The 26,967-nt window shown below is 38.0% G+C and overlaps 1 protein-coding gene across 1 annotated transcript in view; it reads right to left on the bottom strand.

Moving 5' to 3' along the window:
- The window catches only part of thsd7aa (thrombospondin, type I, domain containing 7Aa), a 62,440-nt gene that overhangs the window by 16,698 nt on the left and 18,775 nt on the right, over positions 1 to 26,967 (bottom strand). The window contains exons 7-17 of the mRNA XM_077507649.1: positions 22,564 to 22,758; positions 17,176 to 17,416; positions 12,523 to 12,638; positions 11,423 to 11,555; positions 11,085 to 11,188; positions 7,658 to 7,852; positions 7,241 to 7,507; positions 2,439 to 2,617; positions 2,290 to 2,295; positions 2,045 to 2,178; positions 844 to 997 (exon numbers count right to left, since the gene is read on the bottom strand). Coding sequence (XP_077363775.1) covers positions 844 to 997; positions 2,045 to 2,178; positions 2,290 to 2,295; positions 2,439 to 2,617; positions 7,241 to 7,507; positions 7,658 to 7,852; positions 11,085 to 11,188; positions 11,423 to 11,555; positions 12,523 to 12,638; positions 17,176 to 17,416; positions 22,564 to 22,758 — 1,724 coding nt within the window. The remainder of the gene's footprint in view (positions 1 to 843; positions 998 to 2,044; positions 2,179 to 2,289; positions 2,296 to 2,438; positions 2,618 to 7,240; positions 7,508 to 7,657; positions 7,853 to 11,084; positions 11,189 to 11,422; positions 11,556 to 12,522; positions 12,639 to 17,175; positions 17,417 to 22,563; positions 22,759 to 26,967) is intronic.

The raw sequence follows: 26,967 nt of genomic DNA, 5'->3' as shown, positions 1-26,967 counted from the left end.
TATGACCAGGGGCGGGGTGGCCATTGGTAATTTCTGGAGTTGCCCGAACTTCTCTGTCAATGTATAGTAATCGCTGCATGTCTCCGGCCGACATGTGCACTACCTTTCCCTGTCGACGAACGACGAATGGTAATCGCTGGATGTCGGCCGTCGTCAACCCGTCAACAGATCGGACATACAATATAGGATAATAATTTTGTTCCTAGTCCATGAATACTACGCTTCCCTGATTTGCTGGCTGCTATTCCAGTTCACACACAGTTAATGATGTTAAAAGGACGTTAATCCTTGTCATATCTATTTGTGTTAACCAGTAATTGAATTTGTGTCATATGTAACACGTTTATGTCGGTGTATGATTACAAAAAATAATAATAATTAAACAAACCGTAGTTTAAGTTGTGTGTAAAATAATGACATCCAGGATGACGATTCCCCGTACAAGTTGCATTGCTCATCTGAGGACTGTTTGTGAAATTACAAATTTATATGTTTTGTTTGTGGCTGGTTGATTAATTAGTCAGAATTTTTTATTTTTTATTTTTTTTACTTTACAAACTCATCTCGCGGGCCGGATTAAACCTCTTTGAGGGCCTGATCCGGCCCGCGGGCCTTATGTTTGACACCCCTGGGCTAAAGGCTTGCAAGAGTATCCACTGTGAACAGCTCAGGTGCTAATCTTCTCATTAGAAGATGTCACAAATGGTCAAATAGAAGGCTATTGTAAAGATGTTTTTGGCAAATTGTTAAATAGAGCAGCTTTAAAATGTCATTAACATTTGTAAACACCATGAAGTACCACAGACAGAAGCTACTCGTGCCATTAAGTATACACATTCTCACCAATGGGCATGGACTCCAGGCTCCCCAGTCTGATAGCACACAGTCCTCTGGACAGGGCAGCTGGCTGTTCCGAGCTCCCAGCGGCATCTCCTCCGGGTCACACAGATAGTCCTCCACCTGCTCCGAGGGGCCGTCTATCGTGTTCAGCATACACCTGTTATACAAAACATTGTCCTCATTTCAAGCGAACTGTTTGCCAGAATCGTTAGAAAGACTCTCTTTGTTTGATTATGATGCCAAATACGAATGTCATGGAATGCGCTAAAAGAAGCTGCTTTCAGACATTTTCAATTTGGGGGATTTTCTTTCATAATTATACAATATGATGTGAATTTGATTTGATAGACTTAGACTTGACTTTATTGATCCCTTTCGGATTTCCCTCTGGGAAATGTACATTTCCAGCAGCAATAAGAACAATAAAATTAAAAAAAATAATTCAATCAATCAATAAGTAAGGTTATTACAACAGAGATTGTATTAATACTAATAATTAGGGATGTTCGATACCACTTTTTTTCAGACCGATACCGATACTCAGACCCTCAGTACTCACCAGTACTGATACCAGCTGCCGATACCAGTAGTACATTTTGACAACAACAAAAAAAAAATCACTAAAAGATATTTTTAAACAAATATATTTCCTTTAATTTTGACAAAAAAACAGCACAGTCACTCTTCAATAGTCTTAACGCTCAAAATAAAACAAAAATGCTCTTTTAGTTTACGATTCACAATTTTGAAGTATTTCCAAAGCGGCGAAGTTTTGGTGAAAAACTGCTGCAAGCTAGCGCCACTTACAGGCAAGGAGGACTCACTTAACGTCTTCCCCCTCTGCCATCGCTCGCTAGTACTCGTCTGCGTCACGAGTACTCGAGTACTTGAAAAAAGGCTGGTATCGGCCCGTTACCGATACCTGGTATCGGTACTCGCCCATCCCTACTAATAATACTAATATAAATAAAATAAAAATTCAATCAATCAATAAATAAGATTATTACACCAGAGATTGAATTAATAATAATAATAATAATAATAATAATAATAATAATAATAAAATTCAATAAATCAATAAATAAGGTTATTACACCAGAGATTGAATAAAAAAAAATTAAAATAAATACAGTACAGTAAAGTGCCATATTTGTGAATGCAACATTAAACATTAACATAAACATCAGAAGATGAAAATCTTTACCTGACTTTTCTGGTCTGAACACCTTCACCACAGTTGTTCTTCAGGTCCACATTGCTAACTTTCCATACACTCCAAGGCTCTACCACCCAAACATACTGCCCGCAGTCACTGAGACATGGAACTACTTCATATACCTATTTTAAACAAATGCCAAAAAACATTTATATAGTAATACAGTGCAATATGCAGGGGGGGGGGGGGGGGGGGGAGTGAACATTGATGAAGAAAAACACTGAAGTACTTACTTGTGCCTGTGTTTGATATGCATTCAACAAAGAAGAAGAAAAAAAATGGAATTATTGGTGCATTTAAGCATACAGTATTTGTAATCTAACTTTTCATAACTCAACCTTATGAAACTAACTATAATGTTCTGTACGTTGAGATAAACCACCTGGTTGACGTGGTCAAGTTTGGGGCAAGGCCTTCCACCGTTGTATGGTTTCTCTCGGAGCCATTTTGATCGAACTTTGACGCCACTGCCGCATGACTTGCTGCATCGTGACCAGTTGGACCACTCGCTGAGCTTGCAGTCAGATGGACAGGGAATGATGCAAGCCTCCTCAATGTAACCTATTCAACATATGATGACAAATGTGCATATACAGTACGTAAATTAAGCAGGTTTGATAGACGCAGTCACAGTTAAAAAGTCAGGGCTCTGCTCGCATTGCTCGAGAAAATCTTTAAAATTTTAAACTATCATGGTTTGGGTTGATTGTGTTCCTTTTGTCATGGCTCAGATTTAATTTTGGTTTAATTTGATTTTGTCCTCATGTTTCTTTAATTTCAGTCATGATCTGTGTTTTCCGTTGTCCTTGTGTGCCCCCCTAGTCTTGTCAAGCATTGTCATGTCCACCTGTGTTTGCCTGCCCTTCCTCATGTGTCAACCAATCAGCATCCTCTGCCACTTGTGTCTTGCCCAGGTGTGTCTAATTGTGTCAATTAGTGCGTGTGTGTGTATTTAGTTTCTTGTCTCCCCGTTGTCAGCGTCGATTCATAATTATTTCCTCCCGACGTGCTGCCGCATTTTTGCCCCACTGCTATAAAAACATGGCACCTAACAAAAGAAAGTTGAGTCAATTCTTTCATCAGGAAAAAAAAAGTATATTTGTAACTGTTTCTGTTGTGCAGCAATTAGCATTAGAATATAGCTAAATTTCATCATTATTCACAAATGTGTTGTTGAAAACATTGGGGAAAAGAGCTTGTTGCAACGTAGCCTGGTTGATCTCTTATACTCTGCTGCCACTTGATGGCCGAATTTTGTAATAACTGCCATTTCTTTAAGCGACCTCTTCAGGTCCGAGGCTGCATCAAAGCCTCAAACCCTGCTCTAGCAAAAAATAAAAATAAATACAACCAAAAAAAACAAAAAAAACAAACAAAACAAAAACGTATAAATACGTCTTTGGGAGCAAATGAGTTAAAGGCAAGGTCTTCAGTTTTCACTCAGGAAAAAGCACTATATAAATACAGGATATATACACATGAACTCCTTCTCAATCTACACTCAAGCTTGAGTGAGTGAGTGAGTGAGTGAGTGAGTGAGTGAGTAAAAAAAAAAAAATCCTTGTGTGCTGTCAAGTTGACGCAGGAGTGACGTCCTGTAGCCGACAAATTCGCCCGGCCTCGACTGCCGACAGCGAGTGATACGCCCCCCCCCGCTCTGCAATTGGCTGGAGGGGTAAACAACTGTCTGTCCACAGAAATGTCCCGCTGTTGACAAAACACACACAAAATGGCAAAATACAGGCTGGGGGGGGGGGGGGGGGGGGTGGGGGTTTAGGAAAAAATCACCACCACATATTAACAGAAGCACAGAGGTGTAGATTGAGAAGGAGTTCATGTGTATAATCCTGTATTTATATAGGAAAACTGCCTATAAAGGAATACAAGACTTGTGTAAAACTAACCAGCTATTCTGTGAAATGGTTAATTTCAACTCTTCCCTGAAAAAATTGTCAATTTATGTTGAGCGATTATGATGTTAAAGTACTTGTTATGAATATTTTAACATTAAGTACAGTATCGGCCATTTTGGACAGTCACGTGATCATCGTGATGTATCGCCGCACCACCACACGGAATGACATCAAGCCTGATGTAGTGAGGATTGGACTCTGATCAGAATTGGTGCAGTATTTGGGATAGATGATGGCCTTTTTCTTGCCCATCACATCAGCAAACTCATTCAAGTAAACGAAGGCGGCTAACGTTTACGAGCGGAATACGTCAACCGGATAATGGCGTCACCACGGTAAGTTCTTATTTTGATGCTGAATTGGTTTAAAAAAAAATTCTGGGAACAAGATGCCAGAGATATTTGCACTTTTATTCATTATAGGCCTACACAATGTCTAATCCAATACTGGAAATTTTTTTGTATCGCTTTAACAGTAAGGCTACTTAAAATGTTCCAAAATGTTGTTATAACTTCAAAAATGTTGTATTATACGACAAAAAGTTATTTTTGAGTATTGTTACTTTTTCAGAATGAGTCATTCTATTTTACAGTTTTCAAATACGTAGCTATGTTAACTCATTTATTTTAACGTAGATAAACTGTTTAGTGTGTTTCCTGGTGCAACCTGGAGCTGAACACGCTCAACACTGTAGAGTTGATTGTGCATTTCAGGAAACATCATTCGCATAGCTGCCCCTCACACTGGCCAAATGCCCTCAGTCAACTCTTTTAACATACAATACTTGGCCAAGAAAGATGAAGATTAGGATTCTTGAGCTAACCCAGTTTTCCCTGATGCTGCCTTTATAGTACATTATAGTATACTACAAAACAATCTTCACCTGTATCCCCAAGTGGTAAAGCCTATTTGCTGTTCCTCTAAGTTTGTGATCATGCCAAACACAAACAAGCCCGCATTGGTTTACAGCTGCAGCCTGAGAGCATAGAGTGGCTGGAAAGACCAGACAGCATTGTGTTTCATTGACACAGTATTTGCGGTCGAAAAGCAACAATCAAAGGATGCTGAAATCAGAGTGAAAGCTGACAGCAGTCTGCATTACAGTTGCAGCCAGTCACCAGGAAAACAACCCTACACTGGGAGGAAAGCTCACACTCACAACTAGATGGCTTTTTCATTGAACAAACACAGACGTGCCCTTTCCCATGAGTGTTTTGAAGTCTTCTATATTTTCCCAAGGCGAGGACTGCTCTGTAATTCTTAATTCCCTTTCCTCCCCTTACTGCCAAATACCAAGATATATTCATGGAGAAGTGGCATGACAGATTTTGTCACGATTGTAATATTCATAATGCAGACTCAATAAAATGATTGCCTTTGAGATTGGTCAACTGACAGGATTTTAACAAGCATTAATAGTAGTTTAGTTTGTATTAGGCCTGTACGAGTTTACTTAAGGGCAGTTTAACTATTGATTGAATGTTGCATGCATGTACCAGCAATACTGTAACTGAGTTCTCGTCTCCAACTGTGTCCCACTTCAATCTCACTTTGAAATCAGCCCCAATTAAATGTGCACTCCAAAATGAGAAAGAGGTCTGTAGGGCTGTCACTAACGACTTTTTTTTAAAATCGACTTTACGTCTCATATTATTAACGACTAATCGACTTATTATTATCATCATTATTATTATTATTATTATTATTATTATTATTATTAGGGATGGGCGAGTACCGTACCAGGTATCGGTATCGGGCCGATACTAGCCTTTTTTCAAGTACTCGAGTACTCGTGACGCAGACGAGTACAAGCGAGCGATGGCAGAGGGGGAAGACGTTAAGTGAGTCATCCTTGCCTGTAAGTGGCGCTAGCTTGCAGCAGTTTTTCACCAAAACTTCACCGCTTTGGAAATACTTCAAAATTGTGAATCTTAAACTAAAAAGAACATTTTTGTGAGCGTTAAGACTATTGAAGAGTGACTGTGCTGTTTTTTTTGTAAAAATTAAAGGAAATATATTTGTTTAAAAATATCTTTTAGTGATTTTTTTTTTTTTTTGTCAAAATGTACTACTGGTATCGGTAGTTGGTATCAGTGAGGGTCTGAGTATCGGTATCGGTCTGAAAAAAAAGTGGTATCGAACATCCCTAATTATTATTATTATTATTATTATTATTATTATTATTATTATCATTGTTATCAAGTCGAGTTCCCCACGTCAAGTCAAGTCTCTCTCACATCCAAGCCAAGTGTCCCTCTCATGTCCCAGCCAAATCGCTCCACGTCCCAGCCAAGTCATGGCAAACAGTCCCGTCCTGTCTTCTACTTGGTTATCGTCAATAAAGTTACTCTCCTTCCTGTCTGTCTCCCTGCCTTGCTTTTCCGCCACTGGGTCCATCTCCCCTCATCCACTCGCTCCACATGACATGACAGAATGGTTGTTCGTCTGTGTGTGCCCTGCGATTGGCTGGCAACCCATTCAGGGTGTACCCCACCTACTGCCCGAAGCCAGCTGGGATAGGCTCCAGCACCCCGTGACCCTTGTGAGGAGTAAGCGGTGAAGAAAATGGATGGATGGATAGATGCAGTCTGTATTATGGGTTGTGTTAACTATACTCAACACAAATAAGTGCAACACTTTTGTTTTGCTGCCATTGTTTATGAGATGAACTCAAAGAGTTAAAACTTCTTCCGCATACACAATATCACCATTTCTTTCAAATATTGTTCGCAAACCAGTCTAAATCTGTAATAGTGAGCACTTCTCCTTTGCCGAGATAATCCATCCCACCTCATAGTGTGCCATATCAAGATTAGACACCATAATTAGTGCACAGGTGTGCCTTAGACTAAAAAAGCCACTCTCAAAGGTGCAGTTTCAGATTCTGGGTCTGGAGGCTAAGAAAACAAGTCAGTACTGACTGTAAATATCAACATGTTATTTTAATTGTCAATATGATTTTAGGTTTACTTTTCCATTTTAAAGCTGCCCAGTGCAGAAATATTGAATTCCAAATCGCTACTGCCACGAAAAATGAAACTGCACATTCCCTTCTCATGTACACAATGCACACATGACATCATAGGGTGGGAAATTTGAAGCCAAATCCAGTCTGAAAACAATTGGCTTCGAGGCTTGCAGGAATACCCATTGTAAATAGCAGTTTTTAATCTCCTAGTTCGAAGTTGTTTGAGTCATAAATAGTCAATTAAAAAGGCTATTCTAGCGATAATTTGGGGCAAATTCCTCCACGGGGCAGCTTTAAACTCACCGTGACTGTTGCAGCGTGATGTCTCTACGATGCGATTATCCTGGTCATAGCAAGCCATCGCTTGGTATCGATAACCTTGACCGCACTCCTTGATATCGCCCTGGACCTTCATGCCCAGTTGTCCTTCCATGCGGCCGCTCTCGGAAAGTACACAGTCGGACCAGTTGCCCACTGGCTGGGCGTTGTATTTGTTGCATGGGCAGTACTGAGTCTCACTCAGCGGATACACCTGGTGGTTCTTACACTGGTCTCGCTTTTTGCTCTTACCTGCAGAAACATAAGACCAGTTGATGACCGTCTGCTTCAGAATGTACATACAGCATTAGAAGTCCCCTTTGTAGCTACTATTTTTCAACACATCTAAATTTATATTTTGGAAATACACTCAATTATTATGAGCACCTCTTTGACACTTACCCACAAGCATGCGTTTGCGAACCCTGACACCCACACAGTCGGCTGTGCAAGGAGAAAATTTGGACCAACTGCTCAGCTGACAGTCCTCTTGGCAGGGCAGTTGGCAGGGCTGGGTGAGAGGCGGCATGGACCTGGAGAACTTCAGACACGCTTCAACATCAGCCTGTCCACCATCTTGCTTCCGACACGAAACAGCTGTGGAGATGAAAGACGCAATGACGCTTTTCAAGAAGGCTTTACATATAAATAGAAAATATTGGAACACAAAAGTCAGCCAGTCTGGGCTGTCTGTATTTGTTATTAGTATGTTGGTATCATTCAATTCAAATCTTTATTTGACAGGGACAATGCAGTAAACAGTTAAAAACTTGCAGCTGATGTGATGCATATAGAAGTTATTACGGAGCCCCTAAAGCAGGGGTGTCAAACTCGTATTAGCTCAGGGGCCGCATGGAGGAAAATATATTACTAAGTGGGCCGAATCGGTAAGAGAATGGTATATAACTTTAAAAAAAATTGCCGTTAATTATACGCAGATTTTTGGGCGAGTCCTAAATTACGGAGCTCAACTGTAATCTATTCTTTAAAGGGATATTTTACTTATTTAGCCATTTTTGGCAGTCAAACATTCATATTTTGCCAATAATAAATTTAATATTTTCATTATTTTTCATATACAATTTAAAAGCACATTTTGCAACTTGCTGTCGACTGAAAATGACATCACAAGGGCTCAGGTAACCAATCACAGCTCAGCTTGTGAATGTCACATGACCAAACCTAGAAAACAGCTGAGCTGTGATTGGTTACCTGAGCCCTTGTGATGTCATTTTCAGTCGACAGCAAGTTGCAAAATCTGTTTTTAAAGGTACTAATTGTACGTGAAAAATAAAGTATCAATTTAATAATAGACAAAATATCAACTTTGTATTGCTATAATGGGCTAAAAAAAAAAAACATGAATACAAATGAAATGTGGCAACACTTTGCCTGTATGAGTTATTGATGTGTTAAATCTACCTGTTTTGCACATATATTGTTCCCAGAATGCATTGTGTGGCGCATTAAATAAAGTTATAAGGACGTTAATCCTTGTCATATGTATTTGTGTTACCAGTAATTGAATTTGTGTCATATACTCCCAGGCGATTCCGTATACAAGTTACTCATCTGAGGACCGCTTACAAAATGAAATTACAAATTTATATATTTGATTGTGGCTCGCTGATTAATTGGTCCGACATTACGATTTTTTTTTTTTTACTTTATAAAGTCATCTCGCATGTTTGACACCCCTGCCCTAAAGTGACATGGGAGAGAAAAAAATAAATAAAAAAATATGTTTCTTGTCCGGACGAGAAACTTTTCTTGTCTAGACGAAAACGTTTTTGTAAACGTAATTAATTTTTTTTTCTCCCATGTCACTTTAGAGGCTCTGTAAGTTATAGCTAGAGCTTAAAAAAAAAAAAAAAAGATAAAAAGACACTACAACTACACGAGTTCACAATTTAAAACAATACCCAAAGCCTTTCGTCACACTACTTTCATGCAACCTCAACAACACCTGAGCCCTACCTGCTCTGTCTTTCTATTACTTCATCTCTTCTTCCCCACGTTTATGGTTTCTTTGATTTGTGGGTTTTTCCAATATACAAAATTCAGAGGCGGCCACCTCCACCTAATTTGTTCCCCACCTGCAGCCTGAGCCACTGATATCGCTCAACACAGCGCTCGAGCTGTGGTGATTGAGCTCGCCAAGAATGTATTTTAACTGCAGTTTCAGTGTTGTGCCACTACGGAGGCGCTACATCAACAGCAGTGCACCGGAAAGACCTGAAGCAACAACTGAAGAAGAAAAAGCTTTCTTTTTTTTTTTCTTCTTTAAACTTTAATGTACTGAAGCAGAAACAGATCAAGGAGCAACCGTTGCACACGCCCATTTCCTGGTGGGTGCTCTCCAGCCATCGTCAAAGTCATAAAAACATAGTATATACAATAAACATAATAGTATTTTACAAAAACGATGAACTATATTTACTATTTAATATGTGCTAGTGGATTAACTTTTAATGATCGTAGTTAAAAAAAAAAAATGGTAAAAATTAATGTCAACTTTGTATTCATTTAATTTCTAATTTTCCTGATCATAAAATGGCTGCAGTAGGGCGGCCCATAATGGTATCGGTCACCGCTGCGAGTACTCATACCTTTGGCACCGATACCAATACCTGGTATCGTCACCCATCATAGTCAGGGTGATACCACCTCTGCCTCAATTTGAGTCCGGAAAAACCCTGCTGTCGTTTAAATAAAAACAAAAACACGTCTGACGATATATGGTTGTTTAAAAAAAACAACAACACATTACTATAGCCTTACTATATATATGGTCTTTTTTATTTATTTATTTATTTATTTTTAAGACGCATTACAATACATGGTCATTTTTTTTAAAATGCCTTACTATACATGGTCGTTTAACAAAAACAACACCTTACATGGTCGTTTATTTTATTTTATTTTTTTTAAATAAAAGCTTTACTACTATTCATGATCATTTACAAAAAAATACAAAAAAATAATCAGCCTTACTATGCATAGTTGTTTTGTTTTTTACGAAAAATTAAACGTGACTCAGGGAATTTGAGACGGTCAATTGTCATTGCTGCGCTGCTAATGCGAAGGATGTGCAGTTGTGTCAAATTTGTTGGCCCTCTGGGGGCCCCTGCTGGCTAAGGGGCCCCAAGCAATTGCCTGCCTTGGCTAATGGCAAACTACGCCTCTGAATATACCACAAGTATATTATTCCTTATATTAATTAATGATGGAATCGGCTGATACTTCACAGGCGGAATCAGTATTGAGGGTCAAAAAATGGTACCTGAACAACACTAACTGCAACACATATGCCAGGGATATATTACACTTAAGGCAAAAAAAAAGTTTCATCAGTATTGAGGAAAACTGTGAACAGAAAAAGGTTTGTATTCAATTGTCCCGGTCCATTCTGTGTGTACCGTGACAGGTGATAATATATAATGATGAGAGTCATCCACGTGGTGGAACTGGATACTCATCCTTAAATTAGATCAAATGGACTCGATATGTCTGAGACTCTAAGAGAATCTGAGAGACTACACTTCGATTTGTAACTGCAGGTATTTTCACGTGTTATACTCAGCAAGTCATCACAAGAATTATAGTTTACATTTGTACACACTTTCTGCCTTTTTTTTATCTTGCACTTGACAAATACTCCATATATTTGAAACTAAAACTAATATAAACACTAATAAATACTCAACTAAAATAAATGTGCTCTTAAAGTGAATTAAAACTAACATAAAAAGCAATTCTAATGAAAACTACAAAACAATTGTAACCCTGGTGCATGCGTGCGTGAGTGTGTAACCTCGCGTCTTCTCACCTCGAACTTGTAGGCCTGATCCACAAGTTTCCTGAGCTCCGGGGCTGTCCTGACGAACTGACCACGGAACCATTTGGCATCTTCGCCATTTATGTGTTTTCCATCTAAAGTCAAAGGGAGAGTATCATTACTATCTAATCACTGCGAGGGAATTTTTAAATTGATATAAACAGCATCATGTGCTAATAGATAAAGCGCGTAATGAATGCAGATGACTAATACAGTGTCTGAGATAGATTACAATCCTACATATCTATTTTTTTTTTGATGCAAACATTTCCCCAAATAGACTAATTTCTGTAATAATAGTTGCTTGAACAATGAAAAGGGCCTTTTACCTGTACCCTGGGCAGACAGAGGGAGCATCACTCTCTCTTTCTTGGGTCAGCACCTCTGGACACTCTTGGCCACCATTGGCTGGTAACTGGATTATGATGCGTTTTCGGTATTGCTTCTTCTTTGTCTTACCACCTACGGCCAAACAAATGACAGTATTGGAAACAATAACATCTATTCAGTCGGTTTTCTTATGGGAGGTAGTTTTTTTTTGTTTTTTTTTAAACTCATTCAAACCCAAAAACAGAAATATGTTTTTTAATACTTTGTCCTTCACTCCCCAAAACGTATATTATTTATTTATTTATTTATTTATTTATTTAATGCTAGAGCATACAGAAGGCTTCTGGCCTGAAGAGGTTGCTTAAAGCAATGGTAGTTATTACAAAAACGTCCAACAGGTGGCAGCAGAGTATAAGAGATCAGCCAGGGCCCTGTTGCAACAAGCTCTTTTTTTGTTTTTGTGAATAATGATGAAACTTAGCTACATTCTCATGCTAATTGCTGCAAAACGGAAACAGATACAAATATACTTTTTTTCCTGATGAAAAAAGAAACTCTAATCTTTCTTTTAGTAGGTTCCGTGTTTTTTTTTTTTTATAGCAATAGAACACAATATTCTGTGGGCCTTGCAAAATCAGTCAAAATCCAGTGAAACAGCCAAGAGCGAATGGGGTTGAAAATGGCTGAGAGTGAATGAGTTAATGTAATTTGACAATACTGCTACCCTCTCTATTGGGGTTTAGGCTGCAATAGCCCCCCCTCATCTCCCTCCTCCCTGTTTTCCTTTTTCCCCATCAAAGAAATTTGGGTCGCTAATTAGCAAACCACTAGGCGTCCCGTTCTGTCTCTCTCCATTGGTCATTGTTATTTTTCACGACATTGGTATATTCGACTACCCCACTTACTGAACGACCTATTACCTATTCTAAAGCGTCACCAGTCACCACCATGTCGCCTCTACAAAAATAATCACATTCTTTATTTTTACACTTTTTTTTTTTCACTTGCACATAGCATGCCACTCCACAACAACGCCAGACCAAATGTGTTCTGCATATGCTAGACAAACATATTGGATGATCTGAAGGGCGAAGCCTACCTTTTTGACATGTTGACGGGTAAGAGCTCCAGTCACTGTATGGGGTGACCAAACAGTCTCTTTTGCAAGGCAATAAGCAGGGCCTGACAGTGTCTGGACGCAGGCTCTCTGGACACCTGAAAGAACATCATTTGACATTCTCACTCACCGAATGTACTGGAGTGCCCTTGACTGTCTGAAATCTATTCTGATGTCATCCCCTATCTTGCTCAAAACCTCTAGACCAGGGCTGTCCAAACTTTTTCATTTGAGGGCCACATACAGAAAATCAGAGGGACGCAAGGGCCACATAATGTGATGAATAGAAATTCTGTTTAGTCCTAAAAATTGTACAAATAATTTATTTGTGCAATTGCATATTTAGAAAATTGTTACAGTACATAAACCAATTTATTTGTAATATGGCAGTAGGGTTATTATAGTTTAGGAATTTATTTGAGTTTTTATTTCATTTTGAGGTTTGTTTTTTAAATGTAGTTATTTTTAATTAGTTTTCAGGCTGGTTCTGTTAGTTTTTATTAGTTTTAGTTCTTTAATAAATGATTAGTTTTAGCTTAGTTTCAGTATTAGTTTTAGTTTTTTTTAAAATGTGTATTACTTGTGCGCAATTTTTAAAAAAACATGGGAGCGATGTCATCTGAAGATGCTTTTCTATTGGCTGCTGCTAGATGACGTCACTTCTGTGTGACATACTTTCAATCGTCATTATTCCGGTTTTTATCAAAATAAATCTACTAAAATACACATTTAAAATCATCCCCAAAGACTCATGCATTAAATTAATTACCAAAGATTAAAACGAAGGACATTTTTGTTATAATTATAGTTAGTTTTATTTTAGTTAGTTTTGTAAACATAAAATGTAGTTTCAGGTAGTTTTCGTTTTTTAATTTTTTTTTTATTTTATTTCGCTAACAATATTGTTTTCTGTTTTTCGATACCCTCCCTTCTTACTTTGAACATCTTCAAACATTTTTGTTTTGTTTATTTCATTTGAACTGAGTTAAAAGACTAAAACGAAGGACGTTTGCTATAATTATAGTTTTAGTCAGTTTTGTAAACATAAAATGTACTTTGTTAGTTTTCGTTTTTTAAAAAGCATTTTCATTTTTATTTTATTTCATTACCAAATTGTTTTTTTAATTTTAGTTTGTTATTTCGTTGAATGGCACCTGTGTTTTTCGACACCCTCCCTTTTTTTTTTTTTTTTTTTATCTCCAAGCATTTTGGTTTTTATTAATTTATTTGAACTTAGTCAAATGCCATTATTAGCATATGTCGCGGGCCACTGAAAATGGACGGTGGGCCGCAAATGCCCCTGGGCCGTGGTTTGGACGCCGCTACTCTTGGCCAAGGCATGTTTCCACACTGTACTGTATACAGTTCAGTACAGTACAGTACAGTGATCTGCTGTGTATGGCCATGATATGCCATAATTAACCAAAACAAATGTATTATTCTATTGCCTTTGGTTATTTTTGCTTGAGTGCACCATTTCTGAGCTTTTTATCACAGAATTTGAACTTCAATCATGTCATTAGGTGATCATATAAGTGGGATTTCTCTTGCCAGTGTAATAATGATAGAGCGATAAGTTTGTCGCGACCAAAAAGAAATCAGCAATTTAGGATTATTTTGAAATACTTTGAAAGACAGGAGTTTGTATCATCCACAAGATAGTCAACAAACCATAGGAGCAACTATCTTGTTTGTACTGTCTCACAACTATGTACAAAAAAAGTTACCCGTTTAGCAACTAGTATAGTGCTCATATTTGGACATCGTGGTATGATGTGAAAAAAAAAAAAAATCCTATTACTTTTGTCCAATAAATATCATATTTGTCATAATTTTACTTGCGTGGCTAGCTGTCTTGTTTTCTTAAGATGGCTAACTGTTTGCCTCATACCTGTGATTTAAGTTGAAAATATTATGTGATGCGACCAACCATCATCATCTGGTGCAAACATTGTGGTAAGTCAGGGGCGTCCAAACTACGGCCCGGGGGCCATTTGCGGCCCGCCATCCATTTTTCAGTGGCCCGCGAGATATGCTAAAAATGGCATTTGACTCAGTTCAAATTAAATAAAAATAAAAATGTTTGGAGATTGTCAAAGTAAGAAAGGAAGGTGTCGAAAAACACAGGTGCTATTAAATGTTATTTTAGTTAACTAAACTAACGAAAAAACTAAAATTAAAAAAATAATTTCTTTAACGAAATAAAATAAAAACGAAGATGCTTTTTAAAAAAAGAAAACTGAAACTACATTTTATGTTTAAAAAACTAACTAGAATAAAACTAACTATAATTATAGCAAACATGTCCTTTGTTTTAGTCTTTGGTAATTACTTTAATGCATGAGCCTTTGGGGATGATTTTAAATCTGATTTTTCAGTAGATTTATTTTGATATAAACTGGAATAATGACGTCACGCCCATGGTGTTTTTTTAAATATTGTGCACAAGTAATACACATTTAAAAAAAAAAAAAAACTAAAACTAATACTGAAAGTAACTAAACTGAAACTTACTAAACTGAAACTAAGCATTTATTAAAGAACTAAAACTAATACGAAAACTAACAGAACCACCCTGAAAACTAATTAAAAGTAACTAAATTTAAAAAAAACAAAACTCAAAACAAAATAAAAACTAAAATGAAAAATTCCAAAACTATAATAACCCTACTGCCATATTACAGATAATATATATAAATTGGTTTATATACTGTAGCATTTTTCTAAATATGCAAAAGCACAAGTAAATTATTTGTACAATTTATAGGACTAAACACAATTTCTCTTCATAACATTATGTGGCCCTTACGTCCTTCTGATTTTCTGTATGTGGCCCTCAAATGAAAAAGTTTGGCAACCCCTGCAGTAAGCCTTCAATGTTAGATGCAGGTCCTAAATTATAGACATACTAAATTGTAGATAATAGTAAAATGGTAGACGATAATAAATAATAATAAAGAATAACGATTTGATGTATTTTTATAATAAATTAACTGTGCTGGTAAAATCCTTATCAATGACAATAATGCTTATGTCAATGTATTTGTATGCTTTAACATACTTCATTTTAATGACCATATTTAGAAAATAAATACTGAACCCAAATGGGGGACCTGTGTACAGTGTTACTGGGGCCCGGTCTCAGTCAAGGAGCCTTGAAATCTCTCTCTATTGAAAGGATGTGGCAGACCAGTGGATCTGATTTGAACCAATGGCATTCTTATTATTATAATATATATAATTCCATGTTCTTTGGTGACAGTCTTCTAATCGTGGTCACAGCTGTTTAACCCTGGCACCCTCATCTCCACTGATGCGGAAAAAATATCCTGCGGCACCAGTTCACTGTGCAGCATGTCGCCGTAATCTGGAAAATTGTGCTAGAATAACAAGCTAGACTAATTTCCATACACCGCATGGGGGCTAGTGGGTTTGCTCGAGCGGAGCTGCTCCGCTGCCAAAATAATACCTTCTGATGAATAAATAAATACATCACCCACGGTCCCAGCAGAGACTTTCATGGAAGAAACAGACCCGGATGTTTAAACACAGTTGGCCAGGAGCTAATCATCTCTGCCAGAATAATGTGACAGCGGCTAACCACAAAAGGAGAATGACACACAGCGTCGCATACATACAAGGTTTGGCACTAAAAATGGGTGTTTTAGTGGCACAAATGACTCATAGTACTGTTAACAATATTGAAAAATGAAGTCCTTTCACCGATGACGTCACGTGAATAGCCATTGTATACAAAATAATATCCATACATTAAATTAATACATTACCGTATTTTTCGGATTATAAGTCGCAGTTTTTTTCATAGTTTGGCCGTGGTTGCGACTTCTACTCTGGTGCGACTTATGTGTGAAATTAACACATTATATCATTTCACATGTTATTTTCACACTAAACCGCAAGGGGGCGCTCTAGGCCTGTGTTGATAAGTTCAACATTGCCGGTAGAAGAGGAAGCGGCGCATCGTCTACCTCCCGAGTTGTTTAAAAGTGACACCGAGGATGAAGATTTCATTGGATTTAGTGATTTGGAGTGAAACTGATAGTTTGGTAAACTTGTTAGCATGTTCTTTATGCTAGCGTTATATGAATAACTTGTAGTGATGGGAACATAATTCACCCACGGAACATTGGGACGAAGGGAGAGTTCCGGGTGGGAAGGTTTTGTTATGTGGAAAAGGGGAGTTAGCCTGTTAGCTTCTAGCTGAGTGGGGAGTTGCTGTTAAGACCTCAGAAGCTGATGTCAATAAAACGCCAGCCTTTGGCTCCGTGCTTCAACACTCCGCCTCCGACTCCCGTCACTGCTCGCTACAAACTCTTAATATGTTACGTCGTTACTGACATTAGCAGGCATGTCAGTCATGTAACGTTAGTATACCGTACGCTTATTCAGCCTGTTGTTCTCTCTTTTATTTTTATTTTAAATTGCCTTTCAAGATGACATGTATGTTTTTGGTGTTGGATTTTATACCAAATAAATTTCCCCCCAAAATGCGACTTGTACTCCAGTGCGACTTATATATGTTTTTCCTTCTTAATTATGCATTTTTTGTCTGGTTCTATTTATAATCCGGAGCGACGTATAATCCGAAAAATTCGGTATTTGAGTGTATCTTACTTTTTTGGAGGTACCTGGCCCACATTAACGCGGACACAGATGACTTTACGAGTCTGCATCCCAACGGAGCACGAGGAATCGTCTCCATGTGCGTGGCCCATAGATGTGTTGGTCACTGGGATGGAGGAGTCCTCTATGCACTGTCCCCATGGGCTGGTCTGCCAGTGGTACACAGTGCAGGGGTGGTCATTGCAGCTCCTCACTTCCTGCAGGGCACTGATATTGGGACACTGGATTCCACCTATTGAAGGACATGTAAGCATTAAGTTTAGTTTTTGTACTTTTTACTTTTGTGCAGAGAAGCACAGCGAAACAGTGAGCAATAATCCGGCAAAATACACACAATCCAATTGGTTGTGGTTAGACATGTGAGTACCAGTACTGACATGGAATTCTCTGATTGTCTGTTAACCCAGTAATTACAGATAGTTCCTGACATCAACAAACATCATATAGCATAAAAGATCCTTGACATCATATCGTCCAGACATCATATAGCCTAAAACTAGTTGAAACTGGATGCTGTTACATCAATCCCCAAAACAGACACGTAACGGGTCGTGAACTCTGGCGCACGGTCATGAACTCTACTCAAACTTAACGCAGGTGTGACCCCAAACATGAGACAAGACCCAAACATTACTCCTGCATGACTCGAGTCATGACAAAAACGCTACCACAAATGCAAATCCACTGAGTATTTTTAATACAAACACATTGAATGTCTCTCAAACTGTGTGGGGAATAAACAGCAAACGGCGTTGCGATCATGTTATACAATAAACACTCTTCAAGCAATATCACCACCTGTATTGTGTCACATTGTGACACCATAGCAAGTGTGATTAATTAAAGAAATAAGCAGACTCTCAAAATCATTAGCTTCACATCGTGATTTTTTTGTGCGCTCCACAGTCACAGTTTCATTAAGTGAAATGTATGAAGTGAAATACACATGGTGCAAGCGGGAACAGACAAAGTAAAAAGCCGTGATTAAAATGACTAAGTATTAAGAGATTTTTCTGTTATGTTTCTTTTTATGTAAATTGATGTTGGTGAGAATCGCTGTGTTGGCTGTGTTAGACAGGAAATACAAATCAGTTACTTTTGTTTCCCATCCAGTAACCTGCCTGAGTACATCTTTTTTTTCTATTTCATTAAAAATATCAAAACTCAAATCAAAGTTTACTGTCATTATCTTTTCTGCATGGAGACAAAAAGTTCCAGGTGAATTCAACGAACAAATTGAACTAACTCTTATTTAATGGGTGTAATGCAAGTTGCTGCAGCGTAACGTCATCGGCCAGCGGAGATCTTCGCCCAGAGGAGGAATCATTATTTGTGATCTAAGAGCCAATCAGTGACCTCCATTTCACACGGAAGGGTGTCCTGACTGTTGACAACTGCCGAATGACGGACACTCAAAATTTATTGATGTGCCCACCTTTGCAAATATATTATTCCTCGCTCTTCTCCTATACACAGAATTCTAGCTGACTTGAAACCAAATTAGCTAATCACACAAAATGTTTGTTTTTCACTAATAGTGAGGATTGTGCAAGTAATCTTGAAGCTATTACAATACTACATAACAAGTACAGGAATAAAAGCATGCGCTGTCATAAGTGGAAAGGAACAGAGTAATGGCTAGAAATCTTTGAAGCATGAACTTGATTGTTCAGTTCAGTTCAGTTTAGTTTATTTGAGCACAAAAAACAAAAAAACAAGACAGATCAAACAAACAGTATACTGTTAATGCCTAAAAGGAGTAGGCTGAAGCAAAAGCTTATAGTCGCCTACCCCATCATGATATAATAATACAAGAGCCCAAACTTTTCCCACTCATCATTAATACTCAACAGAAAAGAAAACATCAATTATATCAAATGAAAATGAGAAAGAATGCAGTACAAAATACTGTGTAAAGCAAATACAAATGGAAATTACAATTATTAGTACCTATATTAGTCACATCACACCTTATTCCAGATGCAATGCCACCCAACATTTAATTCCAAACATCTTCTCTCCATCTAGAGACACCTTGTATCTAATGTAATTCTTTAGCATATTTATTAAAAATAACGATCATGTCTAATTTTTTAAATTGGTAGATATTAGTAGCACTCCTTAGGTTGTTTCCTAGACCATTCCATAAATTAACCCCTCTTCGACTTATACAATGGCTCTTCAGGGTCGTACGAACACACTGTACCTATGATGTGCTCTCCTAAAAGTATAATTACCCTCTCTATAAGAAAACAATTGTATTTTTTTAGGAAGTTGACTGCTATTTGCTTTATATAATATTAATAAAGATCTAAGTTTTACTAGATCTTCAAGCTTTAATAATTTAGAATCCAGGAACAGTGCGTTCGTATGAGCCCTGAATTGTGCGCTATAGATGAACTATTAATTGACTTTTACCTGTTAGGTACAAAAGATTGATGGTGGAATTTTACGTTGGGCCTCAGGAGATAAGATTCCCCCAAGTGCAAGAATGTCCACATAGAGCTGGAAGCCTAATATGGTCTCTGGTGGGGAGTGCACTCGATGTGACCTTCTTCACTACAAAAGCATGTCATTAGTGGCCACTGTTGCCTTTGCATCAGAGAAACCCCGAGGAGATGGTCAGCCATTACCACCCCATAAGTTAACTGAATGATATCTTCCAGTCAGTCATCAAAATTGGACTGACCAAAGTTATTGCTGACCTCTGTGTAATGTCCTTCACAGGGAAATATACATGAGAGATCATTACATTTCACCAAAGTCGAAATATATCAGCTGGGGAGCTCATTATTACATGGTCCCCTCACACCAGTGCTGTAATATATGCTAATTAAAAAGATAAATATTGAATTCCTTCTCATGGGCACCAACGTGAGATAAATGGATGGATTGACTGTTGGACAGACAGACGAATAGACAGACAGACAGATAGACAAGTATCAAGTTAGATAGCTAGCTAGGTAGGTAAATAGCTAGCTACATAGCTAGATAGCTACGTAGACGTCACATGTTTGACCCTCTTTTCAAAAATAAACTGTGCATGTTAATTATTAATAATAAGGTATTTTTCATGTAGCCAATACATGACATAACAGATAAGAATGTTGGGGTTCAATATATGGAAACCACAGAGACCAGAACGGTAAGATGGAGTGTGCTTTTATGGTTAGCGATAAACCCAAAGTAAAAACAACAAGAAAAATGGTCAGTTTAAAAATAGTTCTCAGTAACTGAAAAATAGCCAAATGAATAGTCCTAAGGTAATTTTTTTTGTGGCGTTTTCCCAAGACATGTGTATAATATAACAGAAATGTTCCAGCCGTTTGAAACCATGCTTGTGCCAAAATGGTTCAGAAATTGATGCAGCCAAATAAAATGCTTCCTTCGTCCAGCATCAGCTGTGTTGCTGTGAACATGCCAGAAACAGCATGTTGCGCAAGTTGTTCCAGAAGTGTGAGAATAGCTGTTACCATCATAGAGCTGCCAAGAAACAAATTCAATTTGGGATCGCTGCCAAGCTAGGCGTGAACCATCTGTGGGTCTTTTCTTCCCCTTCAAACCACAAAGGTGAAAAAATGTTCTGAGCATTCGTCAGTTGGGATGTAAAAGAAGACACACTCCCTTCTGTGTAATGTCACCATGATTTAGTTGCACACTACATTAGGGTCTAATTTTCCCAACACAAAAGAATATATAGCCAGGGAGTATGAAAATATCACTGATCTGAATACTGGATAGTCGATAGGCCAAGACTTTTGAAGCCGTGAGGCCACCATATTACTCCTCCCAAGAAACGTTTCTCGGCATAGACCCTTCCAGTGTGACGTCACGTTAGCGCGCCCCTAGCGGTGGTGGTTAGCGCGTCAATGCGAGTGAATTAGAAAACAATCAGTGTGAGCTAGAAAATAGGTCAAACAGTTGATAAATCAGCTACCAATGCCATGGTGAACTTGTGCGCGGCCAACGGTTGCTCTAACGGCTCAAACAGAGATGAGATCATTCTTTCGGCTGTGATTCTAAACTAGACGGAAGACAGTGAGGAGTAAAAGACTAGCACGGTGGCTAGCGTGAAAGTACGACGCAACTTTTTTTTTTTCAACTAGTGGCTTCAAACGACTGGTTTCAATGATTCGCAGTAATGTAGTGTCCTACTCGGGACGTTTTTTTTTTTGTTTTTTTTGTGACACTTGACATATTTCCTACCTTTTAACGAAAATGCTAGCCGAAAATCAAGCTCTCTACATTCATTTGTTATGGGATGTTTGCCTTCCAGGGAGGCGCCGCGAACGTACAGCAAGACGAGTTTCTCCGGACACAAACTATTTCATGAATAATGATACACCAGTAACCTGTGTCAACCAAAAGATAAATAGAACATACCTTTGCTGCTACGAGACAAACATTGTCGTGTTGAACGCAGCCGACATCCTTCACCCATCCCGACACAAAATAGTTCAAAGAATCCAGGCTCTTGATGGTGTCAAAGTCCTCCCATGTGTAGGCGCTCTTCTTCACAATGAGATAATTTAAAATATTGTGATGTTACTTGGGGGAACGTCGTGGCTTGCTTTGATCAGGCCGATGGTGAAAGTAGATACAGATCTTTCCCTCCAACCAATTCCAGCTTTTGCCACTACCGGCTAAGAACGGCTGGTTCTAGTGTGTCACGATCAACATGGCTTTTTTGGTAGTTTTGTTATGTTTAGATGAATCGTTCACCGAAAACGCTGCTCCCTTCATGTCTTTCTACGGTTTGTTTGTCCATCAAGAGGGTAAGCGGTCGCTAAGCATTCTGGGTAAAGTGACGTCAGCCGGAAGGGTCTATACGATCCTATACATTTACAGGATCGAAATTGAAAAACATTTGAGACGGTACTTAGTAGAAACAGCATGATTTATAATGTTTTAAATTTGCCAGACATTTTACAACTTGCCTTAAATACATGTATAAATGCTTTACGATGTTTACAGGAGGAAATACCGTGCACTTTTTTTAATTATTATTTTTAATAAAAGGGTTAGGGTTAACTTGAAAATAGTGAGCCAATGAGTTGTTTATGTCTAATCTGTACGTATACGTGTAGTTTATACTGTAGTCTGCTCGTGACGTGGGAGGAGTAAGATGGCCGCCCTGTAGCGTCAACGGCTAGCACCAGCGTGTATGGGCTATCAGCTATCCAGTTATATATACAGATCAGTGAAAAATATCATTTCACTTTAATTTTGTAAGCAACTACAGTATGTAATTCCAAATCACATTGCAAATTGTAAATGAAATTCTGTTGTACCTTTTGCGGAATAGTCCAAATGTTTGCATCAATGTTATGAAACTCTCCGGGTGTCAAACAATTCAGCTCCACAAGCGTATCCTCTTACCTTCCCCTGCACTGTAGGCCAAAATGGAGCGAGCTCTGGTCTGCTTGCCCTCTGTATTTTTCCCAGAGCACGTGTGGGAACAGAAGGACCACTGGGTCCAAGAACTGAGGGCACAGTCCTTTGGGCAAGGCACCTCACAGATGACCGGCATAGGCAGGATGGCATCACGGCAGAGTTGCGTCTCCACATGTTCACCTGGTGACAAAAGGTTCATGTTAACACATTCCAGACCAGCAAAAAATGCATCATTTGACGTCTTTTTCCGTCAATGGCAGTGAATGATGTGCTCTGAGTGAAGCCCACGCCAGACATTTGTCACAGTGCACTGAAATGACCACACCCAAGGAAATACAGAGTTGAAAGCTGTTTTCTCTTAGGTGACTGGCTTAAAGTCAGCCCTTGTATCATCCAGAATCTTGATAATTCTATCTCTGAATAGACTTTTTTTTTTTTTTCTTGACATTTCAAAAATGTTTACCCAAGTAGAACATGTTTTCTCAAATGCTGCATTTAAAGACAAAAATCCGGCTCAGGTTTAAGGTTTCAATTACACTGTGCCAAATCTTTCGGAAATCACGCCTTTTGTGGTTACATACTGCATACGAACAAAGATTCAAAAAAGAAATAAGGGGCATATTCTCCCGTTCGTTTTCCACACTTTCAAGGTGCCACAAATCTCCTGTCCAGACATCCAGAACATGGATGTCAACATATTTCACTCAGACGTGCATCGAACCAAAAATACCAAAACCTAGTCCAGTCCGCCCCTGTGCCGTTTTGCACTATGCCTTGCACCTGACTCGCACTTGCCATGAAAATAGAGCCATAAGAGTGGTGGTGTTGAGTAGCGAATGCGTTATTGACCGAGATGTGAGATTCCACCCCATCGCTGAAGCACCATATCTATGAAAATCTCATTGTAAGAATGTCAAGTTGTGTTGTGAATGGCACACCACACACGCATACAGACCTTGGGGAAATAGTGATCCATTTTCATCAGGAGACAACAGGAGATCAATAAGGCGGCGGTGAAGGGAAACTGAGGGGTGTTCTAACGGTGCTTGGCGAGAGAGTAGCGCAATTCTGTAAGTGAAGGCTTCCCTGTGATAGATAATGCTTATCATCCCAATCATGACTTCGTGAAGTTAATGGAATTCAGGGTGTATTTTTTAAATTGAGGAATTGCTTCAGCTGACCAACAAATTATCCTCAGCCTTGACATCATCATGTATTAAATAAATAAATAAATAAATAAATAAATTGTTGACAGATCCACTTTTTTACTTGCTGAAACTGTTTCCATATTTGTAGTTAATTGATTTACTATTCATTTATCCAAACTCTTGTATGTGACTCAAATTCATCACATGACAATATGCACACAGTATGCTTGGATGAAGTTTCTCCCCCCGTGTGACCTCCTTTGGTTGCCCAACTGAGGGTCAGATGGAGCTTTGAGTTGTCAGATGGGGGGTAATTGTCTCTTTCACTTCTCCCTGGTTTGAGGTCCATCTGGCATTGATTGCTTATTAGATTTTAGATGACTTTGAACACTGCGTGAGATGCTTCTTTTTCTTCTCTTGGTTGTTCCGTATCTTAACTTTCGATTCCCTCTTCAATGACTTAAAAGACAAATAATTATGAGACTGACAATGGCCTCTATTGGGAAATGTTAAATAGGGCAACCAAAAAAAAAAAGAGAAAGCATTACATGATTAATAATGGAACAATTTGTCAACAGCTACCTTTGGACCCTTTTAAATCCACCATAAGCTGCTTTGGCTTGCAAAGTGAGCCAGGTCATTTATTTTATTTGGAGTATATGTGTCCATTTCATCCAGCATGTGCAGCATTTTTACGTCTCGCTGGTGAGTTTGAAAGGCCACTGAAATATCAGCTTGCTGATTGGATGGCAAGAGCAACTGAAAAGGGCTGTTGCATGCATTCCTGAGCACATGTACAGTAAGTACTGGAACACGTTTTTGTCACATTTGGAATGCTCTAATACAGGGGTGTCCAAACTTTTTCCTCTGAGGGCCACATACAGAAAAATAGAAAGCTGCAAGGGCCACTTTGATTTTTTATTTATTTATTAACACATTCATTGCCAGACCAGAAAAAAATGCATCATTTGACGTCTTTTTCCGTCAATGGCAGTGAATGAGTTAAACATGGTAAAAATCAATGAAGCAATTATAAATTGTTGATATAATGTACTGTTACTTATTGAAAACTGCTAACAGTCACAAGGCAAATAGTGACCCCTGTGTGCCACTATAATAGATATGTCTCTCCACTGAGCAGCAGCTGATCCCAACTTGACATTCTGAACCACAAGAACAATTGGTCGTCAACTGACCACACTTAACCATTGATGTGATGTTTTCACATTAATAGTTCATTAATAATTAACCATTAATTAATGTGATGTTTTCACAAATTGGACGTCGACACTAAGAAACAAGTGGATGAAACTATTTTGATTTCTGGAACTGAATCATTAGCTGCAAATTTGTGTCTTTGCGTAGCTAGAAATGTTTAATGCACCCTCGTTTTTTTTTTTTAAACAGCATTGAAAAATTATTTTTAGTATTTGCCGCGGGCCGCCAAAAAATGTATGGAGGGCCGCAAATGGCCCTCGGGCCGTAGTTTGGACACCTCTGCTCTAATACAATATATAACTGTATATAACAATTTGTTATTAACACTGATATCTTATAGACAGTTAGACACCAAATCTGAACTTTTTGAGTATACACCTGACCCATTCCCTTTGCAAAAACAGTGGACAGAAAATTATAATTTGTAGGCCGATACAATGTATATCGCTGCCTACCATGGGTATGCGTCATGATATTCCATGCAGTATTTTCATGAATGCTCAAGGCAAAGAACAGCGTTGGTAATTAATGGCAGAGAACAAGTCTACATGGGACGTAGAAGATGGTAATCACACTAGCGCTTGTAATGTGAATGTGAACCTCTTTATGAGCGTGTTCCCTTTCTCTTGCTGTCTCTCTCTTTCTCACTCTCTCACTCCCAAGAGCCCTCATCAGCTCGTGGTGTTCTTACTCCAGTATCTATTCATAATTTTCAAACCATATACTCTGTCCCCCTTGCCTCAATTAACTGTCTTTTTCTCGCTCTCTTTCTTTGAAATATTGTTGCAGACTTACAGCACATACTGTATTGTATGCATATGTTAATTCGTCCAGAGCAGCGACCGCTTAATTGTATCTGTAGAAATTCTTCTTCTTAGAAAAAGAATCACATTTTTATGGACCTAAACATGCTTTCAAACTCACTAAATTTTGCACACTCACCGGGTCTGATGAAAAATTTAAAATTATAAAGTTGTCATAAGAAAATTCCTCTGTACCGCCGCGCCCAGTGGAAAATCAAAAACCGTGTAGCACCCCGAGATGCACAAAAAAAAAGTCAGTGGAAGCCATATCGTAAAATGTACAGGAAGTGAGCAATGAATTTTTGAATGTCCAATTTCGGCCCATTTTTGCACATTTACAGGGTTCATACTACTTAACCGATTGACTTCATTATGTAGAGCAGGGGTCTGCAACCTGCGGCTCTGGAGCCACATGTGGCTCTTTATTCCCTCTCCTGTGGCTCCCTGCGGATCTCTAAATAAATAAATAAGTAAATAAAAGTAAATAAATGAATAAATAAATAAATATTTTTACATAGCTTGTTGTATTTTTTTAAGATAAAATATTATTCAAATTAATTGATTTAGATTTAAAAAAAAAAAAAAAGAATAATTAAATATTCCAAAAATGTCAGACCAAATTTTTAAGTTGTCAGAAAAAGATGAATAAAGTTTTTAAAAAAATGATCTAAAAATGTCCAAAAAGGAAGATGAAAAGCAGAAATTTAACATAAAATGTCCATAAAATTGCCACAAAAAAAAGGTCAGAGAATTGGAAAAAAAAGGCAGAAAAAAATGTTCAAAAAGTAACCTAAAATGTCAAAATAAATAAATAAATAAATAAATAAATAGATAGTCATGGCAGAAAAATTCCAATAAAATATTTTTGGAATTCCAAAAAAAAAAAAAAAAAAAAAAAATTATAAAAAAAAAATTGTTTTTTAAAAAAAAACATAAAATTGATTAAAAACAAAAAAACAAAAACAAAGCCAGAAAGAAAATGTTCAAAAAGTAACTATGAAATGCCCAAAAACAAAAGAGGAAATCTCGAAAATGGTAAGTGTCCACCAAATTGCCAAAAATGTCAGAAAATTTCTGGAAAAAAAGGGCAGAAAAAAATGTCCAAAAATAGCCATAAAATGTTAAAAAAAAAAATAGAAAGAGAGAGAGAGAGAGAGAGAGAGAGAGAGAGGCAGGAAATGATCATATGTCTATACAATTGAATGTCGAAGTATTGGATG

This window comes from Festucalex cinctus, chromosome 19 (assembly GCF_051991245.1).
Source record: "Festucalex cinctus isolate MCC-2025b chromosome 19, RoL_Fcin_1.0, whole genome shotgun sequence".
NCBI lineage: Eukaryota > Metazoa > Chordata > Actinopteri > Syngnathiformes > Syngnathidae > Festucalex > Festucalex cinctus.
The sequence above is the reverse complement of the archived record's forward strand: the minus strand, read 5'-3'. Positions and strand labels throughout refer to the sequence as shown.